A 25,533-nucleotide genomic window follows, 5' to 3' on the forward strand; every position below is an offset into this window, starting at 1 on the left:
CACAAAAGAGGCTGTGAGGTGATAGAGGTGTATGACATTACGAGAGCCACAGAGAAAGTAAATAGTGTGTAGGAAGCAACTGCAGATGCTGGTATATAACGACGATGGACTTAAAGTGTTCTAGTAACTCAGCGGGTCAGGCAGCATCTCCAAAAGAATGGGTGACGTTTCTGGTCGGAACGATTTAGATGAGGGAATTAAATGTGACATTAAATGTGATATATCATCCAAGTTTGTGGATGATATAAAGCTGTGTGGCAGTGTGAGCTGTGATGAGGATGCTATGAGGCTGCAGGGTGACTTGAACAGGTTGGGTGTGTGGGCAGATGCATGGCAGATGCAGTATTATGTGGATAAATGTGAGGTTTTCTACTTTGGTGGCAGGAACAGGAAGGCAGATTATTATCTGAATGGTGTCAGATTAGGAAAAGGGGAGGTGTAACGAGACCTGGGTGTGCTTGTACATCAGTCACTGAAAGTAAGCATGCAGGTACAGCAGGCAGTGAAGAAAGCTTGTTTAAGAAGGAACTGCAGATGCTGGAAAATCAAAGGTAGACAAAAATGCTGGAGAAACTCAGTGGGTGCGGCAGCATCTATGGAGTGAAGGAAATGGGCAACGTTTCGGGCCGAAACCCTTCTGCAGGCTTCAAGAAAGCTAATGGCATGTTGGCCTTCTTTGTGAGAGGATTTGAGTTTAGGAGCAAGGAGGTCCTAGTGCAGTTGTACAGGGCCCCGGTGAGACCACACCTGGAGTATTGTGTGCAAATTTGGTCTCCTAATTTAAGGAAGGACATTATTACTATTGAGGGAGTGCAGCGTAAGTTCACCAAGTTAAACCCCGGGATGGCGGGACTGACATATGATGACAGAATGGGTCGACTGAGCTTGTATTCACTGGAATTTGGAAAGATGAGAGGGGATCTTACAGAAACATATACAATTCTTAAGGGTTTGGACAGGCTAGATGCAGGAAAAATGTTCCCGATGTTGGGGGAGTCCAGAACCAGGGGTCACAGTTTAAGAATAAGGGGTTGGTCATTTAGGACTGAGATGAGGAAAAACCTACACCCAGAGAGTTGTGAATCTGTGGAATTCTCTGCCACAGAAGGCAGTGGAAGCCAAATCACTGGATGTTATTAAGAGAGAGTTAAATTTAGCTCTCGGGGCCAATGGAATCAAGGGATATGGGGAAAAAGCAGGAACGGGGTACTGATTTTTAGATGATCAGCCATGATCATATTGAATGGCGCTGCTGGCTCGAAGTGCCGAATGGCCTACTCCTGCACCTATTTTTCTATGGTTCTATGGAACCCTGCTTCATCAGTTCGAGGAACAGAATTGGGCCATTCGGCCCATCCAGTCTACTCTGCCATTCAATCATAGCTGATCCATCTTTCCCTCTCTACCCCATTCTCCTGCCTTCTCCCCATAACCACTGACACACGCACCAATCCAGAATCTATATCTCTGCCATAAAAATATCCACTGACTTGGCCTCCACGGCCGTCTGTGGCAATGAATTCCACAGATTCACCACCGTCAGACTCAGACTCAATATAAAAATAGTAGTAAATAGTTAGTCCGTTTCCCATGATAGGGATATCCAAAACTAGAGTTGGTTTCAGGTGAGAGGTCAAGAGTGTTTTATTGTCATATGTCCTGAAACGGAACAATGAAATTCTAACATGCACCAGTGCAACAGATATGTCAACTTTTACACAAACGGAGTAAATTTTCCACAAAAAATGAGTAATTGGGATTTGCAATGAGCTGCCAGAGGAGGTGGTGGAGGCAGGATCACGTTAAAGACGTCATTAAAGAGGCATCTGGTCAGGTAACCGAAAGAATAAAACAGATGGTAATTAATGGGCAGTTAAATAGGATTAGTTTGGAAGGGCATGATGGTCAGCATAGACGTGATGGGCCGAAGGGCCTGGCTCTATGGCTGTATGCACAGGGTCACACTATACCACCCGCTGATGCGGTTTATTTGTACACAATGGGATTTTCTGCACATTCTCTGATTGAGCCGGGTGGAAATGGGGGTCGGTGCGGTGGCGCAGCGGTAGAGTCGCTGCAGTAAAGCACCAGAGACCCGGGTTCGATCCTGAGCTCGGGCGCTGTCTGTATGGAGTTTGTACGTTCTCCCTGTGATACCAGACACAGGTGGACCCAGCACCAACCCCTGCGGCACTCCACTAGTCTCAGAACTACAAGCAACCCATCACAACTGGCACGGTGGCCCAGCGGTAGAGTTGCTGCCTCACAGCGCCGGAAACCCAGGTTCGATCCTGACTACAGCTGCTGTCGGCACGAAGTTTGTACGTTCTCCCTGTGACCACGTGGGTTTTCTCCGGGTGCTCCGGTTTCCTCCCACACACCATTGACGTACAGGTTTGTAGGTTAATTGGCTTTGGTAAAGATTGTGAATTGTTCCTAGTGTATAGTGCTAGTGTACAGGGATCACTGGTCGGCGCAGACTCAATGGGCCAAAGGGCCAGTCTCTGTGCTGTATCACTAAACTAAATAGCACTCAGTTTAATCACGAATGCACAGTGTTTCCACACCACAACTCATCAGTGCTTCTCGTTTTCTTTGAAATACGTTTGCATGGAAAATCAGATACAGAAGTAGGTGCTGGCCATACCTCCACTGCCCTCTTCCCCATCCGACAACGAAAGGAATACATGCTGAGAACAATTGTCATCTCCTGTAACAAAAAATACAGCCTCTGCTAAAAATTGCCTCTGTATGTAGAATATGTAGACTTGTCCCACCCCGGTCATTCCTTCTTCTCCCCGCTCCCGCCAGGCAGAAGGTTCAGAAGCTTGAAAGAGCGCACCACCAGACTCGGGAACAGCTTCTTCCCCTCTGTTATCAGGCTTCTGAACATAAGCTTCTAGTCCATAAGCTAGGGTACTGTCTGATTCACCTCTACCCCATTGTGGACATTGGACTTTGTCTCTGGAACTGGTGCGCTACAATGCTGAGAACTATATTCTGCACTCTGAAGAAGGGTCTCGACCCGAAACGTCACCTATTCCTCCACTCCATAGATGCTGCCTCACCTGCTGAGTTTCTCCAGCATTTTTGTCCACCTTATATTCTGCACTCTGTATCTCTCCCTTTGCTCCACCTATTGTACCTGAGTTTTTGTACTTCACTTGATTGTATTTATGTGTAGTATTATCTGATCTGATCTTTAAACATTCTCCTGGCTTGCTGCACATCGGTACACCTTACACTGACAGAACCTAGACCTAAGCGATGGGTCCTTGACTAGTACGGGCATCAAAGGTTACGGGGAGAAAGTAGAGGAATGGGGATGAGAGAGAAAAGTAGACCAGCCCTGATCGAATGGCAGCGTAGATGCGATGGGCCGAATGGCCTAATTCTGATCCTATGCCAATTTTCACTCTTTTTATTGATCTCGGATTCGCTGGGTATTATAAACGGGGGCCGGACTTTATCTTGTACATCACTATCTTGTGGGCAGCTGTAGAGTTGCTGCCTCACAGCGCCAGAGACCCGGGTTCGATCCTGACTACGGGTGCTGTCTGTACGGAGTTTGTACGATCTCCCCGTGACCTGCGTGGTTTTGCTCCGGGATCTTTGGTTTCCTCCCACAGTCTAAAAACAGATCTGCATGTTATTGGCTTGGTATAAATGTAAGTTGTCCCCAGTGTGTGTAGGATAGTATTAGTGTGCGGGGATCGTTGGTTGGCGTGGACTCGGTGGGCCGAAGGGCCCGTTTCCGTGCTGTATCTCTAAAGTAAACTAAACGGTCAGTTGGTCATTTTAATCTCTCTTTCTTTTGATTTGCAGAAGAGTATGAGAGACGGGATGAGCTGCCGTTTGAGAGAGGGGTGGAGCGCAGGAAAGCTGACGTGGAGAGGGTCAACAATGTGCTGCGGGGCGAGGGGGTTAAGCCTGAGATGCAGGCCGCCCCGGCCTTGCTGGTGCAGAAAGCCTTGCCTCCCCCCGCTACAGTCGCCGCCACCACCACGGTGGTGGTGTCTCACGTGGTCATCCCCGCGCCGACCCTCTCCCCGCTCCCCCACCAGCCGGCGGCGGCGGCACACAGCCCCGGCAACACCGGCTCCCCGCCCCTGCTCCACCCCTCCCCCGCCGCGCCCGCCTTCACTGACCCCCATCCCGGTCCCACCCCGGTGGGCAACCCGCCCCCCCAGCACCTCCAGAGCTCGGTGCTGACTATCCCACCCCACCACTTCATCCAGCAGTCGCCCCTCCCCCAGCAGCCCGGCTCTCTCAAGCCCTGCCCCCTGGACGATGGGAAGCCCCAAGATCAAAGGCGGAGGCCCGGAGGGTGAGTACCACTGCACCGTTGACCCTCCTCTTCACTGAGGATGAGCGGACATCTTGTAGAGGTGTATAAGATCATGACGGCAACAGATCTGGTGAATTGGGTGGCCATAGTTGGAGCATCAAGAACCAGAGGACATAGGTTTAAGGGGTGAACATGAATGGATAGGATAAAGAAACTGCAGATGCTGGTTTACACCGAAGATACTCCAGCACTTTGTGTCTAACTCGGCGGGACAGGCAGCATCTCTGGAGAGAAGGAATAGATGACGCTTCGGGTCGAGACCCTTCTTCAGACCCGACCCGAAACGTCACCTATTCCTTTTCTTCAGAGACGCTGTTGGACCCGCTGTGTCACTCCAACTTTTTTGTGTCGATCTTTGGTTTAAACTAGCATCTGCAGTTCCTTCCTACACCTGGGTAAGGCTGGGCAGAGGATGGATTGTGTCCCTATGACAAATAACCCGAGTAATGCCAGTTTGTGGATGATTGAATTTCTATCCAGGAGTTTGATCATCGCGCTGACCAACATGCCCCATCGACACTAGTCCGACCCACCTGCATTTGGCCCATATCCTTCTAAACCCAAGATAGACACAAAATGCTGGAGTAACTGAGCGGGACAAGCAGCATCTCTGGAGAGAAGGAATGGGTGACGTCTCAGGTCGAGACCCTTCTTCAGACCGATGTCAGGGGAGTGGGAGATACATGGACAAGGAAGTGTAAGGTGTGAAAACACTAATGGCAAAGGGATGAGGATCAAGGAACATGTGGAATAGATCATTATTAGCTGGGAGAAGGTAACTACAAAGCAAACAGAGATAAAATGTAATCGGAGACAGTCAGACTGGTCGGAGAACTGGGAATGAGAAGAGAGGGAGAGCAAGGGTGACTTGCAGTTAAAGAAGTCAATGTTCATACCGCTAGGGTGTAAGCTGCCCAAGAGAAATATGAAGTAGGCCTTTTTTTCCCCCCCAAGAACAAAAATTCTGAGGAAGGGTCTCATGTACCGTGAACTGCTTTGTTTTGCACCCAGCCCGGTAAAATCACACAGCAGGCCTCGCCTTCGCAACACACAAGAGTCACCACGTATTTGGTGCCGACAAAGTCACAAATGTTCACCAAAAATTCTAGCTACTGTCTCCTAACTCCAGCTCTCTGTGTCTTTATTGGTAAATCGGCAGCTGCAGCTCCTAGTGCCTCGATTTGTTTTTTCAACTCGAGCTTAGTTTAATTTTTTGATTGTCCCGTGTATCGAGGCACAGTGAAAAGCTTCTTGTCGTGCACTGTCAAGTCAGAGAAAACGCTAGTGAGGATGGTTGTGAAAGATTGCAGCAGGATCTGGATCGATCGGCCAGGTGGGCGGAGGAATTGTTGATGGAATTTAAAACGGAAAAGTGTGAGGTGTTGTATTTTGGGGCATCGAACAAGGGCAGGACCTACACAATGAATGGCAGGCCTCTGGGTAGTGTTGTAGAGCAGAGGGATCTAGGAGTACAGGTGCCTGGTTCCTTGAAGGTCGAGTTGCAGGTAGATAAGGTGGTCAAAAAGGCTTTTGGCACTTTGGCCTTCATCAGTCAGAGTATTGAGTATAGAAGTCGGGAGGTCATGTTGCAGTTGTAAAAGACGTTGGTGAGACCGCATTTAGAATATTGTGTTCAGTTCTGGGCACCATGTTACAGGAAAGATACTGTCAACCTTGAAAGGGTTCAGAAAAGATTTACGAGGATGTTGCCAGGACTAGAGGGTGTGAGCTATTGGGAGAGGTTGAATAGACTGGGTCTATTCCATGGAGCGCAGGGGGATGAAGGGAGATCTTATAGAGGTGTACAAAATCATGAGAGGAATAGATCGGGTAGATGCACAGAGTCTTTTGCCCAGAGTAGGGGAATCGAGGACCAGAGGACATAGGTTCAATGTGAAGGGGAAAAGATTTAATAGGAATCCGAGGGGGTAACCTTTTCACACAGAGGTTGGTGGGTGCATGGAACAAGCTGCCAGAGGAGGTAGTTGAGGCTGGGGCTTTCCCATCATTTACGAAACAGTTGGACAGGTGCATGGATAGGACAGGTTTAGAGGGTTATGGACCAAGCGCAGTGTAGCTGGGACATTGTTGGCCGGTGTGGGCGAGTTGGGCCGAAGGGCCTGTTTCCACGCTGTATCACTCTATGACAATGCATGATTACAATCAAGCCGTCCACAATGTACAGATCTGTTGAATGAAAGATTTTAATAGTGGAGCGCTTGAAATGAATGATAACAGATCACGCTGGAAAGGGTGCAGAGAACATTTACGAGGATATTGCCAGGGCTAGAGGGTCTGAGCTATAGGGTGATTTCACGAAAGGTCACTGGATCATAGATCCTCACCCACGTGACCGCAAAATCCAACTGGGGTACAAGCATCACTTCCGGTACATGTTATTGATGCTGAAAACGCGCACTTTCACACCCGTTAAAAACCGCGAAAACGGCCCGTTTTTGAGCTGTAAATAACTGTGCCAGTCGGGGTGACCGTGAGACACAGTTATCTTACTTTACAGTCCAGAAGATAGATAAAAACGAAGGCAAATACAAGAGGGAGCTGAAGGGGCAAAAACAGCGGAAGTGGTTAGCGGACATTTGCCGTGGAGATATAAAGATCGAAAATATCGGGAATTATCGCGTTTGCTCACTGCATTTCATCAAAAGTAAGGCATTATTGACGTTTTATCTTTATTCATTTGTTATATGAAAAGTTTTAAAAGTGAAAAATCTGTCCGTAAAATTGCAAAATCGCCCATGGTTCTCAGGTGGGTTTTAACATGCAAAATGAAAACGCTTCTGAAGCTACATTTACCATTTAAATAATCGTAAACTATCAATGCGTTTTGAAATAAATTTGACTCAGATGCAAGCTAAGGAATGGGATAATTGTCAGCTGTTAATTGGACAAAATCAGGACATTTTATTATTATTATCCAATTAACAGCTGACAATTATCCCATTCCTTAGCTTGCATCTGAGTAAAATTTATTTCAAAACGCATTGATAGTTTACGATAATTTAAATGGTAAATGTAGCTTCAGAAGCGTTTTCATTTTGCATGTTAAAACCCACCTGAGAACCATGGGCGATTTTGCAATTTTACTGACGGATTTTTCACTTTTAAAACTTTTCATATAACAAATGAATAAAGATAAAACGTCAATCATGCCTTACTTTTGATGAAATGCAGTGAGCAAACGCGATAATTCCCGATATTTTCGATCTTTATATCTCCACGGCGAATGTCCGCTAACCACTTCCGCTGTTTTTGCCCCTTCAGCTCCCTCTTGTATTTACCTTCGTTTTTATCTATCTTCTGGACTGTAAAGTAAGATAACTGTGTCTCACGGTCACCCCGACTGGCACAGTTATTTACAGCTCAAAAACGGGCCGTTTTCGCGGTTTTTAACGGGTGTGAAAGTGCGCATTTTCAGCATCAATAACATGTACCGGAAGTGATGCTTGTACCCCAGTTGGATTTTGCGGTCACGTGGGTGAGGATCTATGATCCAGTGACCTTTCGTGAAATCACCCTATAGGGAGTGGTTAAACAGGATAGCACTTTAGTCCTTGGAGCGCAGGAGGATGAGGGGGCGATCATATAGAGGTGTGTAAAATCATGAGAGGAATAGATCGGGTAGACGCACAGAGTCTCGTGCCCAGAGTAGGGGAATCGAGGACCAGTGGACTTAGGTTCAAGTTGGAAGGGGAAAATATTTTATCTATTTATTTATTTATATTTTAATTAGAAGCCGTGTACAAACGTATAAACTGCGGCATATGACATAATACATTTATTGTACAGCTTCCATTTTAATTTTAACAAAAATGAAAAAGAAAAAGAGAGAAAGAAAGTGAAAGTGAAAGAGAAAGTGAATGTGTAAAAGTAGAACCCCTAAACTACCAAATGAGTGTAGTCACAGAGTGAGTAAGTAAAAACATCAAATAATAAAAACACCAAAACGAAAAATAATTTTTAAAAAAAAGAACAAAGCGTGTTGATATACCTGAATAATCCTCCCCGAATGACGGCCACAATTAAAACATTAGTAAGTCATGAGGGCTATTGTAACAAAATAATGTACATTTTGGAGTATATCTAATAAGTTTCTTGGATGTGGCCTTATTAGATTCCAGCTAACTTAATGCGGCATTCCAACATGTAAAGGTTCCCCACCCCTGTCCTGGACCATCAACTTGGTAATCAGAAGGATGAGTGGTCCTTTCTGGAAGCTGTGGATTTGGTGCACTGAACTGATCACCACAGGCACATCAACAGTCACCGTCATTGAGTTAATTCCCTTTTCCCTCTAACTTTCCTCTTCATCTCCCGTGAGTGCGTCTCTATTTTTGGTATTCGCACCAGATTTGCCTTCTGAGAACTCATGACAAATTCTTGCGTCTGAAGAAGGGTCCTGACCCAAAACATCGCCTGTCCATTCCCTCCACAGATGTTACCTGACCCGCTGAGTTCCTCCAGCACTTTAGTTTAGTTTAGAGATACAGCATGGAAACAGGCCCTTCGGCCAGTCGAGTCTGCGCTGACCAACAATCGCCCCGTATACTAGTTCTATCCTACACTCTGGGGACAATCCACAGAAGGCAATTAACCTGCAAACCTGCACATCTTTGGGATGTGGGAGGAAACCAGAGCACCCGGAGAAAACCCATGCGGTCACAGGGAGAACATACAAATTCTTCATGTTTTGCTCGTGTGTTCTGTCAGCCTGTGTGCACTCAGGTACAGTAACACTGGAGTTAAATTATCGTTAAACGCCCCCAAAAACGTTCAGATGTTAGAAATCTGCAATACTCTATCGAGAGAGAAACCGTGTTAATTTTTCAGGTTGAGCATCACCTGTCAAACCTTTCCAACATTTTCGGTTTTGATTCTCATTAAGTCACAGGGCTAGGAATCAAACAGGCAGCAACTCTACCGCTGCGCCACCGTACCGACCTAAATCAGTAGCTGTTCTGATCTACGAGCCTCCAGCCACACCAGTGGGTTGATTCAACCTTGTGAAACAGGCCGGTGGGTCACTATGCTCGAGGATAATAACAGTGGGGCAATTAAAGTTGACTTTGGCAGCAGTGCTCTCGGCCCTGTGTATGGAAAGTTAAATCTCCTGCAGAAAGCAGTGAATCTGGAAGATGTTTATCTAGCTGTCCCTATTCTAGGTTAACCATACTGTAATGAAACACAGTGCATTCATTCAATGAGTCAATCCTGTATTAACCCCATAGTTTTCTTTCATTAGGAAAGAAAGGCCAAAATAACCTTTTATATTAAAGTCGGTCAGTTACATAATGGTGCTGAGGATTAGAGAACTGCTTTGTGGTCTCGGTCACAATTAAATCTTTGACAGCTTTGATTATAAATAGTTGCAGGCTGCGTTAATGCTGCTTCTTAATAAATTGAAATGAGAACTGTAAGCAGCTATTTAAAGATGAGCCAGTGCCCTCTTGATTGCCTCAAGTCTGCAACAGTCTGATAAATGTCCAAACTCCCTGGTTATCTCAGTCAGTGTTTAATACAGTCTTCAGTGTCTTCAGGAAAAGGTTTTAAACCATGGGCTGTAGAAGGTATTATCGCAACGTTTGATAAACATTTAGCTAGGTACATGGATAGGATGGTGTTTAGAGGGATATGGGCCAAACGCAGGCAGGTGGGACTAGTGTAAAAGGGGCATGCTGGTCGGCGTGGGCAAGTTGGGCCATAGGGCATGTTTCCACGCTGTGACTCCAAATGCAGGGGATTTTTGTGGGCAGCACGATAGCGCAGCGACAGAGTTGTTGCCTCACAGCGCCAGAGACCCAGTTTCGATCCTGCCTGTGCGGGTGTTGTCTGTACAGATTTTGTACGTTCTTCCTGTGACCGCGTGGGTTTTCTCCGGATGCTCCAGTTTCCTCCCACACGACACGACAAAGGTTTGTAGGTTAATTGGCTTTGATTTAAAAAATTGTGAATTGTTCCTAGTGTGTAGGATGGTGCTTGTGTACAGGTGTTTAGTTTAGTCTAGGGATACAGCCCCCATGGGCCATCGTGTCTGCACCGACCAGTGATCCCCACACACTAGCACTATCCTACGGGACAATTTACAATTTTACCGACGTGAATTAACCTACAAACCTCTACGTCTTTGGAGTGTGGGAGGAAACTGGAACACCCGGAGAAAACCCACGTGGTCATGGGGAGAACGTACAAACTCCATACAGACAGCACCCGTGGGTAGGATCGAACCCGGGTCTTTGGGCCATAAGGCTGCATCTCTACCGTGGTGATCACTCGTTGGCGTGGGTTCGGTGGGCCGAAGGGCATGTTTACGCACTGTATTTCAAAAGTTTAAAACGTCTAAATTCCAATGTTTTGGTCGAGTTTGCATTCAGAATCGCTGCTGGAAAGACTAACGGTGATATTTCTTTATATCCCAAAATATTTTGGTTATCCAAGAATTATGGTCTTAATCCATCAGCCATTTTATATGTTATCAAATTCCCATTTTTCTAAGTCGGTTTCCATGCCTCTGGCAGGGAACACAACGCATTTTGGATGTAGAAACAAGCTAAACTAAAACTAAATGGGCAGAGAAATGGCAGATGGAGTTTAATCCGAGCAAGCGTGAGGTGTTGTGCTTTGGGAGGTTGAATTTTAGGGGAAAATATACAATAAATGGCAATGAACAGCATGGATGTACAGAGGGGTATTGTGGTCCAAGTCTATCACTCCTTGAAAACGGCAACACAAGTAGATAGAGTGGTACAGAAGGCGTACGGCATGCTAGTTGGCATTGGTCGGAGTATTGTGTACAGCTGTCAGGGTCATGGCGCAACTTTCTAAGACTTTGGTGAGGTCACATTCAGAATAGTGCGTGCAGAACTTCCTCATTAAAGGAAGGATGTGGAGGCTTTGGAAAGGGCCCAGAGGAAGTTTACCGGAATGATGCCGGGATTAGAGGGCATTTAACTGGGACACTGGAGGTTGAGAGGAAACCTGATTGAAGTTTGTAAAATGATGAGAGGAAGAGATAGAGTAACCAGGACGGCAATAATCAAAAACTAGCGGGTAAAGGTGTAAGGTTTGTGGGGCAAAGTTCAAAGGAGATGTGCGGGGCAAGTTCTGTTTACACAGAAGGTGATGGGGTCCTGGAACCTGCTGCCGGGGGTGATGGTGGAGGCAGATACGATAGTTTCATTTGAGAGACTTTTGGATAGGCACATGGATATGCAGGGAATGGATTATGTGCAGGCAGGTTTCACCATCATGTTCGGCACAGACATTGTGGGCCGAAGGGCCTGTTCCTGAACTGTTCTATGTCGAAGGAGAAATTGATGATGAGCACGTTGAATAACATAGAACTTGTGTGCATGGATGATCGATGGTCAGTGTGGACTCGGTGGGGCAAAGAGACTGTTTCCATGCATTGTCTTTAATTTAATTTCGAGGTCCAGTGTGGAATTAGGCCCCTTGGGCCAACCAGCGATCCCCGTACACAAGCACTATCCGACACATTAGGGACAATTTACAATTTAACCAAAGCCAATTAACCGACAAACCTGCGCGTCTTTGGCGTGTGGGAAGAAACCGGAGCACCCGGCGGATCACAGGGAGAACGTACAAATTCCGTACAGACAGCGACCGTAATCGGGATCGAACCCGGGTCTCTGACGTTGTAAGGCAGCAACTCTACCGCTGCACCACCGTGCCGCCCTTGGTGTCTCTAAACTAAACTAATGTGTAGGAAAGAACTGCAGATGTTGGTTTAAACTGAAGATAAACACACAAAGCTGGAGTAACTCTGGGACAGGCAGCACCTGTGGAGAGAAGGAATGGGCGATGTTTCGGGTCAAGACCCTTCTTCAGACTTGGATTAGATTTAAGGTTCTCACTGTGGTGAAGGGAGATGAAGAGAGGACCTGCAGGAATTTCTGGGGTGACACCTCGAGGCAACTCGTTAAGTTGAGGAGGGACGTTTAAGATGATGGGGAGAGATGCTGGGAGCATTCAATGTTGAAACTAGTAGAAGCATAATCTGCCTCAGGCGAGCGCACAGTGTTGATGCGAAGGTCTTCAGAATGAAATGGCTTTTGCTGGAAAGATGGAGGGATGCCAACCAACCTCACAGTTCACAGCAGGCCATGCGGGAATGAATGGGAAAAGTGCAGAGCAACTGGTATCTACTGATTCTTGGAACAGCGGTAAATGAACATGGAAATTACATTGCAGTCACAAGGAACTGCAGACGCTAGCTTACCAAAAAAAGACTCAAAGTGGTGCAGGATCTCGTACGTTCATAAGTTCTAGGAGCAGAATTTGACCATTCGGCCCATCAAGTCCACGCCGCCATTCAATCATGGCTGATCTATCTTTCCCTCTCAACCCCATTCTCCTGCCTTCTCCCCCTAACCCCTGACACCCGCACCAATCAAGAATCTGTGAAAATCTCTGCCTTAAAAATGTCCATTGACTTGGCCTCCACAGCTGTCGGTGGCGATGAATTCCACAGATTCACCACCCTCTGACTAAAGACATTCCTCCTCGCCACATTTCTGAATGTACGTCCTTTTATTCTGAGGCTGTGCCCTCTGGTCCTAGACTTTCCCACTAGTGGAAACATCCTTGATCCAGACCTTTCATTATTCGGTAAGTTTCAACGAGATCCTCCCTCATTGCGGGACTCGAGATTAGGTCGCGACCTGAACTAGCATCTATCCATGTTCTCCAGATGTTTCTGACCTGCTGAGTTACTTCAGAAAATCCCATTGTTCCCCCCCCACCTCCATCCCTTCCACGGGCTACACAATTTGTAACTTCTGTACCCTAGAGTTTCATAATTCACAGCTCTTTATCCTTTGTCGGCTCACACCTGTCTTTTTCATTTCTGGCCTTTGTCCAATGACCTTAGTTTAGAGATACAACGAGGAAACAGGCCCTTCGGCCCACCGAGTCCGCGCCGACCAGCGATCCCCGCACACTAACACAATTGTGGTGAGGCAGCAACTACAGCTGCCTCTCAAAACTTTCCAGCCTTCCTAACCGCTGCAATCAGTCTGAAGAAGGGTCTCCCCCCGAAACGTCACCCATCCACGTTCTCCAGAGATGCTGCCTGACCCGCTGAGTTACTCCAGCACTTTGTGTCTTTTGTTGGTATAAACCAGCATCTGCAGTTCCTTGTTATTGGATTGTTACCGTTATGAGAGATCCCTGACCCGCTGCGTTATTCTAGCACTTGGTGTGTCTTCTTTTATGAAAATTAAATTGTTAAACCCCTGTCCCATGGTGCGAGTTCATTCCAAGAGCTCTCCCGAGTTTGCCCTGATTCAAACTCTGAGATTTACGGTAATGGCCGCTCGTCGGTACTCGGGGCTCTCGTGGACATTTTTCAATGTGTTGAAAAATCTTCACGAGTCTTCCCGTGCTTACCTGCCGTTAGCAAATCTTCCCGAGTACCTGCCGTTAGCAAATCTTCCCGAGTACCTGCCGTTAGCGCTAAGAGATGTCCCCGAGCTCCGACGTACCCGCTACGTTCATTCTCCGTGCTTACCACGAGTCTGATTTTTTTTTTAAACTCGGGAGAGCACTTGAATGAACTTGCACTGTGGGACAGGGCTATTACCCTTATAAAGGCTGCTTAACCAGCTGAGTTATTCCAGCAGTTTGTGTCTTATTTTGTGACAATGACATTGTTACCTTTATGAAGGCTGCTCAAGCCACCAAATTATTCTAGCACTCTGTGTGTTTTTTTGTTGTTTAAACCAGCATCTACAGTTCCTTGTACATCCTTGTCACCTTTATACTTTCTCTCGTTATATTAGGTTGTGTGACGTTTGGTTGGGTGTCCAGAATAATGTGTAAATGAGGCGTTCTTTCTGATTTCAGGGCAGGGACGCGGGAGGTGCATAATAAACTGGAGAAGAATAGGTATGTACCGGCTTTTATCAGTATTCTGTCTGGTTGGAAGATGGAGGAAATGAGTCCTTTTTGAAACCAGCAGAGTTTCATGGTCTCCATTTGCATTTGTTGGTTGACAGGAGGGCTCACTTAAAGGAATGTTTTGAGACATTGAAAAAGAACATTCCCAATCTGGATGAGAAGAAAACTTCAAACCTCAGTGTTTTACGGAGTGCCTTGCGATACATCCAGGTATGAACAACATGGAGAGTTTCTAGTAACTTCGACCGAACTGTCGTGGAAAGTGAATGATCAAACCGCAGACAGATGCAAAAAGCCAGAGTAACTCAGCGGGTCAGGCAGCATCACTGGTGAAAAGGAATAGGTGACGTTTCGGGTCGAGGCCCTTCAGGCTGAGAGTCGGAGGGGGGGGGAGGGGGGGAGAGGGGAACGAGAGATACCTCAACAAGAGATATCTCAACAAGAGATAGAGATGACGTCACCCATTCCTCTTTCCCAGAGATGCTGCCTGTCCCGCTGAGTTACTCCAGATCTTTGTGTCTGTCTTCGGTTTAAACCAGCCTCTGCAATTCCTTCCTACACACACAATGATCAGACTGCCGTGTCTCTTTATAACAGTCAGATTTGTGGCTATGATGATGTTTGTTGAAAAAGTCTTCAATTTCTATAATTCCACTGTTCTGTTGTGGGCTGTTGTTAAGTTTTTTGTTGCTACTCTAGAATGGGACTACTGTTTGCTGGAAAGTACGTAATCAAATGAAACTCTTGGCTTTTGTGATCAAGCTTCTGTGATGTTGGCGTTTTTCGGGAAGAAATTTGGTGCATCTATGCAGAATTTAATTAAAAATCGAAAACGATTTCAACGTGAGCAAGTAAAAAGTTTGATATTTTATGTAAACATTGTATTATGAAGGGTTGGGATGAGTAAGTGTGCTCTTAATAATGTTGTAATTATGTTACAAACTAATGTTAGCAAGTTCAGCAGGATTCTCAGTGAGATGGACATGGGCAGCATGAATGTAGTGGGCCGAAGGGCCCGTTTCTGTATTGAAATGGCAATACGGTCTGTGTTAAAGGCAATGTGTTTGTTTCATGACTTGGTGTTTGCATCAGTCCTGGGATTTCTTGTGGTGATCTCTGTTGGTACACATTCTTATCTCAAATCAAAGGGTGACACAATGGCACAGCGGCAGAGTTTCTGCCTTACAGCGCCAGAGACCAAGGTTCGATGCTGACTAGGGGTGCTGTCTGTACAGAGTTTGTACGTTCTCCCTGCGACCACGTGGGTTTTCCCCGGGTGAAACATAGAAACATAGAAAATAAGTTCAGGAGGAGGCCATTCAGCCCTTCGAGCCAGCACCACCATTCATTATGATCATGGCTGATCGTCCCCAATCAATAACCCGTGCCTGCCTTCTCCCCATATCCCTTGATTCCACTAGCCCCTAGAGCTTTATCTAACTCTCTCTTTTAAATCCATCCAGTGATTTGGCCTCCACTACCCTCTGTGGCAGGGAATTCCACAAATTCACAACTCTCTGGGTGAGAACGTTTTTTCTCACCTCAGTCTTAAATGGCCTCCCCTTTAGTCTAAGACTGTGGCCCCTGGTTCTGGACTTGCCCAACATTGGGAACATTTTCCCTGCATCTAGCTTGTCCTCCGGGTGCTCCGGTTCCCTCCCACACTCCAAAGACATGCAGGTTTGTAGATTAAATGGTTTTGATAAAAATTGTAAATTGTCCCTAGTGTGTGTAGGATAGTGCTAGTGTACGGGGATCGCTGGTCGGCACGGGCTCAATGGGCCGAAGGTCCTGTTTCCATACTGAATCTCTAAACTAAACTTAAGTGTTGTAATGTTTCAAACATCTGGATGTCAAGTTTCCTATATACAATAGTTGCAGGCATTGTTTAATCAAAATCTGTACCGTCCAGTTATTCTTCTTGAACAACAATAATTCCCGAACCTACACAGAAATCAAAGAAGGGAATCATTTTTAAACCCCGCAATAAAACTACAGCGATCATAATTAATTTGCAGTGTTTCCTCAGATTTTCATGTTCATAAGTGATAGGAGCAGAATTAGGCCATTCGGCCCATCAAGTCTACTCCGCCTTTCAATCATGGCAGATCTATCTTTCCCTCTCAACCCCATTCTCCTGCCTTCTCCCCATTCTCCCCTGACACCTGTACTAATCAAGAATCTATCAATCGGCACCTTAAAAATATCTATTGGCCTGGCCTCCACAGCAATGAATTCCACAGATTCACCACCCTCTGACCCTAAAGAAATTCCTCCTCACCTCCTTTAATTCAGAATTAAACGTCCTTTAATTTTGAGGCTATGACCTCTAATCCTAGACTGTCCCACTAGTGGAAGCATCCTATCCACTTCCACTCTTTCCAGGCCCTTCACTTTTTTTTTTTTTTTGCTTTGTAATTCTGCATTTCTGCAATTCTGCCTTGCGAAACTTTTTCATTTTGTGACCAAAGCGGACAGGAATTGTAGCTCAGCTCTACGGGAACATTGTTGCCTCAGTCACAACCTTGTGGGTTCCTGTTACACTTTGCTGCTTTCGTGCGTAATTAAGTTTTACTTTCAGTTTTAGAGACACAGCATGGGAACAGGCCCTTCAGCCCATCGAGTCCACGCCGGCCATTGATCACCTTGAAAATGGCGTCACAGGTAGACAGGGTGGTGAAGAAGGCTTTCAGTACGTTGGCCTCATGAATCAGAGTACTGAGTATAGAAGATAGACACAAAATGCTGGAGTAACGCAACAAGTCAGGAGAAGGGTCTCGACACAAAACGTCACCTATTCATAGAAACATAGAAAATAGGTGCAGGAGGAGGCCATTCAGCCCTTCAAAACCAGCACCGCCATTCATTGTGATCATGGCTGATCGTCCCCTATCAATAACCCGTGCCTGCCTTCTCCCCATATCCCTTGACTCCACTAGCCCCTAGAGCTCTATCTAACTCTCTCTTAAATCCATCCAGTGACTTGGCCTCCACTGCCCTCTGTGGCAGGGAATTCCATAAATTCACAACTCTCTGGGTGAAAAAGTTTTTTCTCACCTCAGTCTTAATTTACCTCCCCTTTAGTCTAGGACTGTGGCCCCTGGTTCTGGACTCGCCCAACAATGGGAGTATTTTTCCTGCATCTAGCTTGTCCAGTCCTTTTATAATTTTATATGTTTCTATAAGAACCCCCTCATCCTTCTAAACTCCAGTGAATACAAGCCTAGTCTTTTCAATCTTTCCTCATATGACAGTCCCGCCATCCCAGGGATCAATCTTGTGAACTGCCTCAATCACAAGGATGTCCTTCCTTTTCTTTTCCTTTTCTCCAGTGATATTGGCTGATTTTCTCCAGCTTTTTTTGTGTCTACCTTTGGTGTAAACCAGCATCTGCAGTTCCTTCCTGCACATATTGAGTATAGAGATTGGGAGGTCATGTTACAGTTGTACAAGACCTTGGTGAGGCTATATTTAGAGTATTGTGTTCAGTTTAAGTCATCCTTTGTTGTTGGATTGATGTTGTTAAGCTGGAAATGATTTACAAGGATGTTGCCAGGATTCGAGGGCCTGAGCTATAGGGACAGGTTGAGCAGGCGAGTGCAGGAAGATCAGGGGTGATCTTATAGTGTGTAAGATTATGAGGGGAATAGAATTTTCCAGCATCTGCAGTTCCTTCTTAAACAAATTAATTTTTTAAACTTGGTTATTGTGCAGTTATTGTAATAATACGGTGTATTATTATCCTTTATCTGCTCTGCTGTCTTCAAGTGCCTGATGTGTTTACTGTGCGACGTCTGCTAGTTACTAACTTAATGTTGTGTGGTGTCTTTTTAAAATCGCTGTTTTTTCTTCTTTTTTTTCCTCCCACAAATATGTAATATGTAATATGTGATTCTGTTTTGTAGTTGTTTTTGCACAATCCGCAGGCATTGCCACTTTTCATTTTACTGCACATCTCGTATGTGTATGTGACGAATAAACTTGACTTGACTTGACTTGACATAGGCTACAGACTGTAAACAAGTCCTGGTTGCTATTTCCACACAGTGCTGTGAGGGTTAAAAGACATAATAGCGTTGATAATTGCATGTTAACTGACAGATGATCAGATTGTTTTTGCAAGAACCTGAACAAGATGCAAATAGTTCATAAGTGACAGGAGAAGAATTAGGCCATTCGGCCCATCAAGTCTACTCCCACCATTCAATAGTGGACGATCTACCTTTCTCTCTCAATCCCATTCTCCTCCCTTCTCCCCGTAACCCCTGGCACCCACACTAATCAAGAATCCATCTATCTCTGCCTTAAAAATATCCACTGACTTGGCCTCCACAGCCTTCCGTGGCAAAGGATTCCACAGATTCACCACACAGTGCATCGGGAGTTTTTTGGGGGAGTTTCGAAATGTGTCGTCAACTCCTTGAACCACGACAAATGCAGTCATAGAGTGATACAGTGTGGAAACAGGCCCAACTTGCCCACACCGGCCAACATGTCCCAGCTACATTTGGTCCCACCTGCCAGCATTTGGTCCATATCCCTCCAAACCTGTCCTATCCATGTACCTGCCTAACCGTTTCTTAAATGTTGGGATAGTCCCTGCCTCAACTACCTCCTCTGACAGCTTGTTCCACACATCCACCTCTCCCTTTGTGTGAAAATGAGTCAGATTCTAACCTAGTCTGAAGAAGGGTTTCGGCCCAAAACGTCGCCTATTTCCTTCGCTCCATAGATGCTGCTGCACCCGCTGAGTTTCTCCAGCATGTTTGTGTACCCCAGATTCTAATCTATTTACTTTTGGTTACATGGCATGGCCATTTACTGTGCAATCCCCTTCCTGCTCTGGTAGAAAATAGCACAGGACAGCACAGGAACAGGCCCTTCTGTTTGGTTTATTGTCACTGTTTAGTGTACAGAGGTACAGTGTCTTTCATAAAGCTTTTCACTGTACCTCGGTACACGTGGCACTAAACTAAACTAAACATTGTCTGTGCTGAACAAGATGTCAAGACCAGCCCTTGTGTGCCTGCACGTGATCTATATCCCTCCACTCCCTGCGTATTCATGTGCCCATCCAAAGGTCTTTTTAAACGCCACTCTCGTATCTGCATCCTCCACCACTCCCAGTGGGTGTGTTCCAGGAACGTTAGCGATACAGCACGAAAACAGGCCCTTCAGCCCACTGAGTCCGCGCTCACCCCCATACACTAACACTATCCTGCACACAAGGGACAATTTACAGAAGGCAATTAACCTACACACCTATAGATCTTTGGAGTGTGGGAGGGAGCCAGAGCATTCGGGGAAAACCTGGTCAGGATCGAACCTGGTCAGGGCGGACACAAAATGCTGGAGAAACTCAGCGAGTGAGGCAGCATCTATGGAGAGAATAAATTGGCAAAGGTTCGGGTCGAGACCCTTCTTCAGACTGATGTTAGGGGAAGGGGTAAGACAAAGACAGAAAGTGGGCAGAGAGAGTGGGATTAGTGGGAGAACTGGAAAGGAGGAGGGGAAGGAGAGTGAAAGCAAGGGCTACCTGAAGTTAGAGAAGTCAATGTTCATACGGCTCGCTGGGGTGTAAACTACCCAAGCGAAATATGAGGTGCTGTTCCTCCAATTTGCGTTGGGCCTCACTCTGACAATGGAGGAGGCCCAGGACTGAAAGGTCAGATTGCGAATGGGAGGGGGAATTGAAGTGCTGAGCCACCGAGAGATCAGCTAGGTTAAGACTGACTGAGCGGAGGTGTTCAGCGAAATGATCGCCGAGCCTGCGCTTGGTCTCGCCGATGTAGAGACGTTGACACCTGGAACAGCGGATGCAGTAGATGAGGCTGGAGGAGGTGCAAGTGAACATCTGCCTCACCTGGAAAGACTGTTTGGGTCCTTGGATGGAGTCGAGGGAGGAGGTAAAGGGACAGGTGTTGCATCTCCTGCGGTTGCAGGGGAAAGTACCTGGGGAGGGGGTGGTTTGGGTGGGAAGGGACGAGTTGACCAGGGAGTTACGGAGGGAACGGTCTCTGCGGAAAGCAGAAATGGGCGGAGACGGGAAGATGTGGCCAATCAGGATCATATCTGGTCAGGACGGGACCTGGGTCTCTGACGCTGTAAGGCAGCAACTCTACTGCTGCGCCACCGTGCCACCTGAACTTGCCCCGTACATCTCCTTTAAGCTTTGCCCCTTAAAGCTTCACCCTTCAGTATTTGATATTTCCATCCTGAGAAGAATGTTCTGACTGTCTACCCTATCAATGCCTCTCATAATTGTATATGCTTCTATCAGGTCTTCCCTCAACTTCCGGCATTCCACAGAAAACATCCCAAGTCTGTCCAACCTCTCTCCCAGTAGCTAATGCCTCCTCATCCAGGCATCATTCTGGTAAACCTCCTCTGCACCCTTTCAAGAACCTCCACATTCTTCCTGTAATGGGGCGGCCAGAACTGCACACTGCACTCCAAATGCGGCCTAACCAAAGTCTTCTTGAACAGAGGAGTTGTCTAGTCATTTCCATTCGACCCGAAACCTCGCCTATCCCTTCGCTCCAGAGATGCTGCCTGTCCCGCTGAGTTACTCCGGCATTTTGTGTCTGCAGTTCCTTCCTAGAAACCCCATTCAATGTTGTCCGTGTGTGGAGTCACATAGAGACCAGATTACCCTCCCGAAAGGACACTAATGAATCACATGGGTTCTTAATAAAAATCTTGCACCTTGTATTCCTAAACTAAACTCAACTGAAGAAGGGTCTCGACCCGAAACGTCACCCTTTCCTTCTCTTCTGTCCCGCTGAGTTACTCCAGCACTTTGTGTCTATCTATAGGTCTTGGGATATTAATCTCATTTCCCTCTTCACGAATATGGTCCTGACTTGTTGAATATTTGTGGCACGTTCTACTTTTATTTCTTGCTCTCCACCAATTATTTAGAAACATGAAAGTATGTGGAATAAGAACAAATTCATTTTTTACAGTTATTTATTGGGCAGCTATTATAATAATACAGTGTATTATTATTCTTTATCTGCTCTGCAGTTTTCCAAGTGTCTGATGTGTTTTCAGTGTATTGCTACTGATCCTACGCTAGAACATGAATGAAACACATGGGTTCTGAATAAAAATCTTGTACCTTGTACAGGGTCACCTTTGCTTACATTAGCTTTTCAATTGCAGAGTTGCTTTAATTAATTGAATTTAGATTTCCCCAACTGCTGTAGGATATGAACTCGATTCACCCAATCATTCGTGCGGACCTCTGGCAGGTTAGGAAGCATCATGCTCTCAACACCCTTATAGATGACCTGGATACGTAGTTTTATATTCTCTGGGATCGATCGACAGGACAGAGTTTTGATGGTTTCATTTTAGTTTTGTTTAGAGATACATCGTGGAAACAGGCCCTTTGGCCCACCGAGTCCACGTCGACAAGCGATCGCCCCGTACACTAGCACTATCCTACACACTAGGGACAGCTTGTATTTTTTTTACCGAAGCCAATTAGCCTACAAACCTGCACATCTTTAGAGTGTGGGAGGAAACCGGAGCACCCGGGGAAAACCCATGCGGTGTCAGGGAGAACGTGCAAACTCTTTACGGACAGCGCCTGTAGTCAGGATGGAACCCGGGTCTCTGGCGCTGTAAGGCAGCAACTCTACCGCTGCTCCACCGTGCCGCATTATTATCACGTGTACCAAGGTACAGGGAAATTCCTTTTTTCGATACAGACCAGTAAGATTATTGCCAAACAAGAGTACAATTGCTGATTAAGTGCATAATGCATAGTATCAGCCCACTAAATTCGTAAGCAAGAGTCGCCAGGTTTTGGAGCCGTTTTCAAAGTCCCAGCTGCAGCCCCTCTTTCTCCGTCCCGCCCCCACCCTAGTCGTCGTACCAGTTTCACTGCTGTCCTGTTGAGTTTCATTGGGTAACTTATGGGCTCTGGCTGGGCCACTCAAGGACATTATCACAGCCCACAAGCAACAATGGACCATTTATTTGATCACCATTACTGTTTTGCATATCTTTGATTCATTTTATCCATATCTCTCTCTATCACCATCCATATCTCTTGTTTCCCTCTCCCCTGACTCTCAGTCTGAAGAAGAGTCCTGGCCCGAAAACGTCACCCATTCCTTTTCCCCAGAAATGCTGCCTGACCCGCTGAGTTACTCCAGCATTTTGTGTCCATCAGGTGGTCAATAGAAGTAGGGTTAGGATTGTGTGCAGGTCAGCTTAAGAACCTGATGCTTGTAAGAATGAACGTCATATGAGGAAACATTGAAAAGACTAGGCTTGTATTCACTGGGGTTTAGAAAGATGAGGGGATATCTTATAGAAACATATAAAATGATAAAAGGACTGGACAAGCTAGATGCAGGAAAAAAGTTCCCAATGTTGGGCGGGTCCAGAACCAGGGGCCACAGTCTTAGAATAAAGGGGAGGTCATTTAAGACTGTGGTGAAAAAAAACGGTTTCACACAGAGAGTTGTGAATTTGTGGAATTCCCTGCCACAGAGGGCAGTGGAGGCAAAATCACTGGATGGATTTAAGAGGGAGTTAGATAGAGCTCTAGGGGCTAGTGGAATCAAGGGATACGGGGAGAAGTCAGGCACGGGTTATTGATTGGGGACGATCTGCCTTGATCACAATGAATGGCGGTGCTGGCTCGAAGGGACGAATGGCCTCCTCCTGCATCTATTTTCTATGTTTCTATGTAACGTGGTGGTGTGGGACTTCAGGCTTCTGTACCTCCTGCCCGGTGGTAGAAGTGAGCAGAGGGCACGGCCTGGATGATGCCATGCTCTTATCTCTCTGCTAATTTACACAACTCTCATCTTGTCCACGTTGTGCTTCCACCAACGCTTCCTCTTTTTAAACATCCTACATTTTAGCTGCTGTAGGCAGGGCTGCGGGGTTGATCGCAGGAGGAGTCAGGTACACAAAAGACTGAAATCTGAAGCAAAAAAAATAACCGTGGAAATAATTAGACAAACAGTGTATTCAGAAAGTATTCAGACCCCTTCATTTTTTCCACATTTTGTTACGTTACAGCCTTATTCTAAAATTGATTAAATTCATTTGTTTTTTATCAATCTACACACAATACCCCATAATATAAAAGTGAAAACAGGTGTTTAGAAATCTTTGGAAAGTAATTAAAAAGAAATAACTGAAATATCACATCTACATAAGTATTCAGACCCTTTACTCCGTACTTTGTTGAGGCACCATTGGCAGCGATTACAGCCTCAAGTCTTCTTGGGTATGACGCTACAAGCTTGGCACACCTGTATTTGGGTAATTTCTCCCATTCTTCTCTGCAGATCCTCTCAAGCTCTGTCAGGTTGGATGGGGAGCATCGATGCACAGCTATTTTCAGGTCCCTCCAGAGATGTTCGATCGGTTTCAAGTCCGGGCTCTGGCTGGGCCACTCAAGGACATTCACAGACTTGTCACAAAGCCACTCCTGCGTTGTCTTGGCTGTGTGCTTAGGGTCATTGTCCTGTTGGAAGGTGAACCTCCGCCCCAGTCTGAGGTCCAGAACGCTCTGGAGAAGGTTTTCATCAAGGATCTCTCTGTACTTTGCTCCGTTCATCTTTCCCTCGATCCTGACTAGTCTCTCAGTTCCTGCCGCTGAAAAACATCCCCACATGATGCTGCCACCACCATGCTTCACCGTAGGTACGGTATTGGCCAGGTGATGAGCGGTGCGGGTTTCCTCTAGACGTGACGCTTGGCATTCAGGCCAAAGAGATCAATCTTGGTTTCATCAGACCAGAGAATCTTGTTTGTCATGCCTTTTGGCAAACTCCAAGCGGGCTGTCATGTTCCTTTTACGGAGGAGTGGCTTCCGTCTGGCCACTCTACCATAAAGGCCTGATTGGTGGAGTGCTGCAGATACAGTTGTCCTTCTGGAAGGTTCTCCCATCTCCACAGAGGAACTCTGGAGCTCTGCCAGAGTGACCATCGGGTTCTTGCTCACCTCCCCGACCAAGGCCCTTCGCCCCCGATTGCTCAGTTTGGCTGGGTGGCCAGCTCTACGAAGAGTCCTGGTGGTTTCAAAGTTCTTCCATTTAAGAATGACGGAGGCCACTGCCCTTTGGGACCTGCATTGCTGCAGAAATTGGTTTATACCCTTCCCCAGATCTGTGTCTCGACACAATCCTGTCTCGGAGGTCTATGGACAATTCCTTTGTCTTCATGGCTTGGTTTTTGCTCTGACATGCACTGCCAACTGTGCGACCTTATATAGACAGGTGTTTGCCTTTCCAAGTCATGCCCAATCAATTTAATTTACCACTGGTGGACTCCAGGTTGTAGAAACATCTCAAGAACAATCAATGGAAACAGGATGAACCGAAGCTCAATTTTGAGTGTCATAGCAAAGGGTCTGAATACTTATGTAAATATGATATTTCAGTTTTCTTTTTAATTACTTTGCAAAAATTTATAAACACCTGTTTTTGCTTCTTCATTCTGGGGTATTGTGTGTAGATTGATGATTAAAAAAAAAGAATTTAATCTATTTTAAAATAAGGCTGTAACGTAACAAAATGTGGAAAAAGTGAAGGGGTCTGAATACTTTCTGAATGCACTGTAATGGCAGCACATTGGTGCAGCAACAGAGCTGCTGCTTCACAGTGCCAGAGACCCAGGTTCAATCCTGACTACGGGTGCTGCCTGTGTGGAGTTTGCACGTTCTCCTTGTGACCGTGTGTGTTTCCTCTCACATTCCAAAAATGTGCGGATTTGTAGGATAATGGCCTTCTGTAAATTGTCCCCAGTGTTTACGATAGTGATATTGTACGAGTCGATCGCTGGTCGGTACAGACTCGCTGCTGTCTGTGTGGAGTTTGCATGTTCTCTCTGTGACCACATGGTTCCCCCCAGTTTCCTCCCACAACGCAAAGATGTGCGGGTTTGTGGGTTAATTGGTCCCTGTAAATTGCCCCGAGTGTGTTGGCAGTGGATGCGAAAGAGTCGGTGTGGAGTTTGCACGTTCTCCTCCTGTGACCGCATCTCTGAACTGAACTGAACTACATACACTGAACTGAACTGAACTAACGAAAGGAAAATGCACTTATTATCTGCTCTGGCAATCATGTCTTAGCATGCAGCTCTACACCCACACAACCTGGTGGAAGCAACTTGGAAACAAAATATTGCTGGTCACTGCTGCAAATTGCACTAACATCCTGGCCAGAAGCAGCACTTTTAACAAGTACCAACTTCTTTCCATAACGTAACTCTCTAAATGACTC

The 25,533-nt window shown here is 46.1% G+C and overlaps 1 protein-coding gene across 1 annotated transcript in view; it reads left to right on the forward strand.

Annotated features, from left to right (window-relative positions):
• Positions 1–25,533, forward strand: part of mnt (MAX network transcriptional repressor) — a 112,956-nt gene that overhangs the window by 21,479 nt on the left and 65,944 nt on the right. Inside the window, exons 2-4 of the mRNA XM_033045655.1 lie at positions 3,826–4,327; positions 14,228–14,269; positions 14,380–14,491. Coding sequence (XP_032901546.1) covers positions 3,826–4,327; positions 14,228–14,269; positions 14,380–14,491 — 656 coding nt within the window. The remainder of the gene's footprint in view (positions 1–3,825; positions 4,328–14,227; positions 14,270–14,379; positions 14,492–25,533) is intronic.

The sequence above is a fragment of the Amblyraja radiata genome, chromosome 28 (genome assembly GCF_010909765.2).
Source record: "Amblyraja radiata isolate CabotCenter1 chromosome 28, sAmbRad1.1.pri, whole genome shotgun sequence".
NCBI lineage: Eukaryota > Metazoa > Chordata > Chondrichthyes > Rajiformes > Rajidae > Amblyraja > Amblyraja radiata.